The sequence below is a fragment of the Coffea eugenioides genome, chromosome 5 (genome assembly GCF_003713205.1).
Source record: "Coffea eugenioides isolate CCC68of chromosome 5, Ceug_1.0, whole genome shotgun sequence".
Taxonomy (NCBI): domain Eukaryota; kingdom Viridiplantae; phylum Streptophyta; class Magnoliopsida; order Gentianales; family Rubiaceae; genus Coffea; species Coffea eugenioides.
The window spans coordinates 1,880,125-1,886,738 of record NC_040039.1 but is presented as its reverse complement, the minus strand read 5'-3'; the positions used below and the strand labels follow the sequence as shown (position 1 = coordinate 1,886,738).

General features: G+C 36.8%; 1 protein-coding gene across 2 annotated transcripts; it reads left to right on the top strand.

The window, feature by feature from the left end:
- The first annotated feature begins 269 nt into the window (after positions 1-269).
- LOC113770026 (thymidine kinase a-like) lies at positions 270-6,237 on the top strand. Of its 2 annotated transcripts, XM_027314371.1 has the most exons (5): positions 270-474; positions 1,289-1,812; positions 4,986-5,130; positions 5,402-5,523; positions 5,689-6,237. In XM_027314371.1, the coding sequence occupies exons 2-5, from the start codon at positions 1,493-1,495 to the stop codon at positions 5,942-5,944; spliced, it is 843 nt and encodes a 280-aa protein (XP_027170172.1). In that variant the 5' UTR covers positions 270-474; positions 1,289-1,492; the 3' UTR covers positions 5,945-6,237. The 2 variants fall into 2 exon arrangements, 1 of the variants encoding a protein (XP_027170172.1); XR_003468379.1 differs by lacking the exons at positions 270-474; positions 5,402-5,523; positions 5,689-6,237 and adding an exon at positions 2,723-4,082 and having other exon boundaries at positions 1,726-1,812; positions 4,986-5,045.
- The last annotated feature ends 377 nt before the right edge of the window (positions 6,238-6,614 follow it).

The following is a 6,614-nucleotide window of genomic DNA, read 5'->3' as shown; positions in this document are numbered from 1 at the left end:
CCTACCTGGCTACGTTCGTTGTACTATACTGCCACTACACACTCTCTCTCTCACACACATACAAAAACACAAAAAGTCATAAGCTTCAAATTCCATAAATTTGGTTAGAGACAAAATTTACCAGCAGTTCAGCTCAGCGGCACATTGCTTCTTTTTTATTTTTTTTCTCTTTTATTTTCTTTGGCAATGCGGAGATTCGTAGCCCACAAAACCAGAAATCTCATCAGGTGAGCTTCCACTTGTTCCCCTACTTGCCCCGTATCCACCCGTCCTCATCACCCTCCTTCCCTTCTTTCTCAACCTACATCATCACCTTTTTCCTCCTCTTCTCCTTCCCATCCATCGTCTATTACTAGTCCCCTGCGTTTCTTGACCGCCGCTGCTCTCCATCCCCTCTCTTTCCCTGCTTCTCCTAACTCCATGGCTTGCAATTATTCAACCACCCCTGTTACTCTTCAATCCGTCAATCCAAAGGTATCCTTCTTTCAACACTCCCCCCTTTTTGGCATTTATTTTCTGATTTCCCTTGTTACTTTTTTTGCTATTCTTCGCTATTTCATTGCTTCTGTAAAATTTATAATACTACCTTTTATTTCTTTGTTCTGAATCTGGGGTTTACCCATTTTCTCGTTTAAAATAACTCGTCACACTTTTGACTTTCGACTTTCCGTAGAATTTGTATTTCGGGCCTCGTTTTGAGATGCTCGATCATGTATCCTTTTCAAATTGGCTGTGGGTCCGACTTTATGCTCTTTGTGTGTTTTATTCTGGATCACTTTTTCCGGCAATTGTATTTTGAATGAATGTATAAAAACGGAGATGAAATAGTGGACTATTAAGTGGTAGTTTGATCTCTCCTGACTCTCAATCCATGTGCTTATTTGATCTGTGTTCACTTTGAATTAACAATACGTTATCTCCTGTAAGTTTACAGTGACTTGGGTACGGCTAAGCCCACTCCATTTGGTCATCAATAGCTTGTGAGCAACCTGGGTTTAGCTTATCTGGTTTTGTCTTGGATTTTCAAGTTTATTGATCTTTTGGAGAGGAAGACGAAAATGTTATTTGTTATTACCTTTAGAGCATCTTGCTGATCTTGTAACTAGACTTTCAATGTTAATTTTTCAATGTTAGTTTATAGTAATAATAACTTAAATTAAATAAGGGTATTTTAGAAAAATTAAAAGATAACTAAATTCTTCAATTGAAGAGTGGATTATAATTTGGAACAGATAAAAAGGAAAATAGGGCTATCAAAGTGGGATAATCATTTTTTTCTTACAATTAGGTGATTGACTTTTATTAGACAAGTAGCCTACAACTCGTAAAAATTCGCAAATTCCCAAACTCCAAAGCCCAAAGCCCAGATCAAAAGTCCAAAGCCCAGAATCTTTTCCCAAAACCCCTGTCAAAGTAAAACCAAGCCATCCCTTCCCCTCCACTCCAGCTCCACTCCTGAGAAACAATCCACCAAATTCAACCGTTTTCCCAGATGCTGATGATTTCAAGAATCAAATGGGTTCTCCAAAATCCCCTTTTTTTGCACCACCACCCCATCAAAAACCCGTCTTTTTTCCTAAAAACACCAACAAGAAATCCTCGGTTTTTTGCCGTTAAACCCTTGTTAAACCCTCAACCTAGTCATCAGCAACATCATCACCATTGTCAGATGCGAGGCTTGAAATCAGAAGCTACTTCTGCTGCTGCTGCTGCTTCTTCTTCTGGTGAAATTCACGTGATTGTGGGGCCCATGTTTGCTGGAAAAACTTCCACTCTTCTCAGGAGGATTAAGACCGAGAGCAGCAATGGGAGGTAAAGTTCCCCCTTTCTTTCGTTTTTGTTTTTCTTTCTCTTTTTAGTTTTGTAGTTGTTTTGCTAATTACCATTTCTCGGTTAGCATTGCTTTTATTCTTAATAATCCTGCATTTTTTTGTTTGTTGGATTTTTAGTGGAAACTGAATTCTCTGACGTATAAAACTTGATAAATTTCTGTATTAGTACAGTAAAAATATGCATTTTCTTTTAAATTTCCTTTTTGTTTATAACTTGTACTAATGCCTGTGGTTTCCGTGCTGAGAATGAATACAAGTTTTTCCATGAGAGTAAATTTTCCAGTGAAGGCTGTTTGTCAATTAGTGAATGTTTTTATGTATCATAAATGACTAAAGGCTAAAGTTTTGTCTTTTGTAAGACTCTTGGAGGGGTTTTCAAAAAAGAACTTGAGCATATTATGTGATTGTAATTACTAATTACTGGTATTAACACAATTGGAATGAATAAATTTTTCCACGTCTTGTTCCTCTTCTTTGAAGAAGAACAAGCGAACTAGAGTTGTTCTTGCAGTCAAATTGAATCATCGTTGATGACATTCCCAGTTTTCAGGCCGATGCTAGAGAGATTACCCTTCAGTTGGATAAGAGTTTGAAGGATCTCTGTTTTTCAGGAAGAGTAGTGGAAGCTGTTCGGATGTTATGCCATGCACGGGTTCAAGTAGAATCGGAAACTTATTCTCTTCTTTTGCAAGACTGTATCTTCAGGAAAGATTATAGTTTGGGAAAAAAAATCCATTGGCAAATGATAATCATTGGATGTGTTCCCAATGAATATCTAAATGTTAAATTGTTGATTTTATATGCAAAGGCAGGAGATCTTAATCTAGCCCATATTCTTTTTGACAAGTTACAAATGAAAAGCTTGGTCTCATGGAATTCGATGATTGCAGGCTATGTGCAGATAGGGTTGGAAGAGGTGGGTTTGAGCATGTTCCATAAGATGAGAAAAAATGGTTTGATACCAGACCACTATTCCTTTGCATCAGTCTTTAGGGCTTGTGCTTCTTTAGCAATCCTGGAACAGGGCAGGCAAGCCCATGCTTTGTGGATCAAGTGTCAAATTAGTGGAAACCTTGTAGTTAATAGTGCTCTCATGGATATGTATTTCAAGTGTAGTAGTCTCTCTGAAGGGCATATTGTATTTGAGAAGTTTTTAGATAGAAATATTGTTACCTGGTCGGCTTTGATATGTGGTTATGGACAACATGGAAGAGTGGTAGAAGTTATAGAATCCTTTCATAGGATGTTAGATGAAGGTTTTAGACCCAACCATGTTACATTTCTTGCAGTTCTTTCTGCTTGTAGCCATGGAGGATTGGTGAACAAAGGCTGGGAATACTTTACCTCAATGACTAGAGATTATGGAATTCAGCCAAAGGGAAAACATTATGCAGCAATGGTTGATCTGTTAGGGCGTGCTGGTAGGTTAGCAGATGCTTATGAGTTTGTCGTGAATTCACCTTGTAAGGATCACCCTGTTGTATGGGGTGCTTTACTTGGAGCTTGTAAGAATCATGGAAATATGGACTTGGCAAAGATTGCTGCGAAGAACTTCTTTAAGTTGGAACCTGGAAGTGCTGGAAAGTATGTTGTCTTATCAAATGCTTATGCTTCTTTTGGTTTGTGGGATAATGTAGCTGAGATTAGGAGTGTGATGAATGAATCTGGGATGAGGAAGGAGCCTGGTTATAGCATGATTGAAATTCAAAGGGAGGCTCACTTTTTCTTTATGGAGCATAATACTCATGAGAAAACGGAGGAGTTACATCAGTTAATTGAAGATCTGACTTGTGTCCTAAAAGATATGGGGTATGCTCCTGATGTAAGTAAATAGTAGACAGGATTAAAGTTTGAGCTATTCAGTTGTCTATGCAGCTAATGCTATGGTTGGATGCTGCTTTTTAGGAGGGGAGAACTCCTGAAAGCTTTAAATTATTGGACTGTACTTCTTCCTCAGTGTCATGCATGCTATTCTTTTGTAATTAGAGAAGGAGATAAACATTTCTATGGTCATTATATTTCCTCTATTGGTTAGGAAAAGGCCTATATGTCAAATCTGTTGGAAAGATTCAGAGTGACTTTGCAATTGCATTATATTAAGGACCTTTTGGAGATTGATTAAATATATTCAGATTATATTGAGGTGATGCTGGAAGTTGTTTAGGAGTCAAGCGTCACAGTGGATGTCTGAACTTTTTATGCAGAGGTTTATGGATTGAATGTATTGGATTAAATAGAAACTGGCACTTGGTAAGTCATGTCCATTGAAATGCCATTTCTTCTACTTGAGTTCTTTATGTGCCTTTGATTCTATGAGTGCTTAAGGCTTCTTAGGAAATTAGACAATTTGATCTATTGCAATTTTTAGTTACCATTTTTATGGTCAATTATCGGGTCAATGCAACATTTATAACTCCGGTTCCATCTGTTTAATTAGTTGAAGGCTCTTATCTGGTGTCTAACAATCTAAAGTTCTAGAATATCCTCCTACTCCCAATGTATCATTGATGGTTTGTTAAACAGATTCTCTATTGCCTGTGATGCTGATTTCAGTTGAGTGACTCTCTTATTATCTTCAATTTATAGGCCATGAAACTGTTATCTGATTCCTTGCTGGAACAATATGAAGAGGAAATTGACACGTTCTGCTGGCCTTTTGATAAAAGAAATAAGAAAATTCCTTACATCTGATTATTGTCCATGTAAGAAAATATTGAAATAAACATGATAGAAATTGAATTAAGCTTCATTTGAGTTAAATTTTTTAAATTAATGGTCACCTTTAATTGTTTTGTGCTTTTTTTTGGGCAGGGGTTTAGGAGTGTTTTTTTTTTTGGGGGGGAGGGGGGGTTTGGTTTGGGTTTGGTTCTAGACCAATTATCTATTTGGTGATTTGTTTTATTCTTTTGGTATTATGCTGGTAGCACTGCCATCAAGGTTGGCATTGGAGATCATGTTTTCAATTACTATAATAAATTATATATCCAAGAATCTCCTTTACACAAAACTGTTTCTGGAAATAGATTAGAACTTGATGCTGATTTAGTTAATTTTTCATTGTTGCTTTTCCTGTTTGAAACTGTACCATCTGGACAGAAATGTAGACATGACCTCTGTTTATCTTGTCCTTTTCTAATTAGTATCTTTATGCAGAAGTGTTGCAGTTATAAAATCTGATAAGGACACTAGATATGCATTGGATTTAATTGTTACACATGATGGAGAAAAATTGCCATGCTGGCCATTGGCAAATCTTTCATCATTCAGACAAAAGCTTGGTAGTGAGGCATATGATAAGGTATGCCTTGTTGAAATTGACCTTGTAGTTGAGAAGTAGTGCTGCGTCTTGGTCTGGTTTCAACTGCCTGGGCACGTATATGATATTTGGTTTGCCATATACTATTTTAAAATAATGCTAAATGGCGACATTTTGTTTGGGTCAACCAAGATGGATGCTACACATTTTACAAGGAACATAGAACTCTTCATAATTTTGCATTGTACTGTTATGGCAGTCCTATTTTGCAGTGCATCAGTACCCTTATTAGTTGCTATTACCATGATTACAGCTAGACGTTATTGGTATAGACGAGGCACAATTTTTTGAAGACCTTTATGATTTCTGCCGTGAAGCTGCTGACCTCGATGGGAAGACTGTGATTGTTGCTGGATTGGATGGTGACTATCTAAGGTATTATTAAATTTTGCATGTGGATCCATCTAGTCGTTCCCGTATAGTTTTGGTGGATGCTTTCTTTTTCTTATGGATTCAGGCATTATTTAAACACGTTGAAACTTGGTTTTCTGATGCTTGGAAGTTTCATCCTTTGCTGAACTCCCCTCTTTTGTTGTTCAGGAGAAGTTTTGGGTCTGTGCTTCAAGTTATACCCCTTGCGGACTCTGTAACCAAGTTAAATGCTCGGTGTGAGCTCTGTGGTAGACAAGCTTTCTTTACATTGAGAAAGACAGAGGAGACTGAAACAGAACTAATCGCTGGGCCTGAAGTGTACATGCCCGTGTGTCGAAAACATTATGTGACCGGACAAGTGGTCAAAGAAGCTGCAAAGACTGTGTTAGAATCTCAAAGGGTTCAATGCGGTGCAGTTGTGTAGTAGTGTACAACATCGTAGGAAATCTGGCTTCTCATATCTCAGGCCAGAAATGTGGCATTTGCTTGTGGTGTGTAATTGTAGAATCGGTATACCCTTGCCTGAGTATATCAAAGCTCAGTGGTCTTACAAAGCAATAGCTAGATTTAAATAGGTGATTTTTGCTCCTCAGATGTCTCTATTTATTTAGGGACATGTACCTTGTCTAAGTTACTGATGAATTGTATTAATGCATGATTTTACCTTCTCCTTTTGTGTGCTATGAATGTTGAAAAGCGGAAATGAGGCTGCTTGTGCTGGACAATAATCAGACTGTGATTCATCCTTCTCGAGTTACTTAAATATATGCTTACCTAAAAATGATTACATATTTTTATTTCTGAATTTCGATGTCTTGTTACTTTATAATAACTTGTCCTATATTATGCTAATTCTTGTTTATGTTTTATTTTTTCCTTTTTCAGTGTGTAACAAAGAATCTACAATTAAGGTGTAGACAACAAAAAAAAAATTATAACTTATTATATTTATTGAAATAAAGTAAATTGGTATTGATTTACTTAAATTAAATATTGTAAAATCCCCTAATATTTTGGTCTACAAATGGGACCAATTTTATGTGGTTGTGAAATTAGATTAAAGATCCAAAACTGTTGTCTTTTGTTTTCACTTT

Bases quoted from the DNA above. Each gene is read 5' to 3' on its own strand.
- LOC113770026 (XM_027314371.1), top strand. From the start codon at position 1,493: ATGCTGATGATTTCAAGAATCAAATGGGTTCTCCAAAATCCCCTTTTT. The intron at 1,813-4,985 runs GTAAAGTTCCCC...ATCTTTATGCAG, and splicing joins ACCGAGAGCAGCAATGGGAG to AAGTGTTGCAGTTATAAAAT. The intron at 5,524-5,688 runs GTATTATTAAAT...TTTGTTGTTCAG, and splicing joins TTGGATGGTGACTATCTAAG to GAGAAGTTTTGGGTCTGTGC.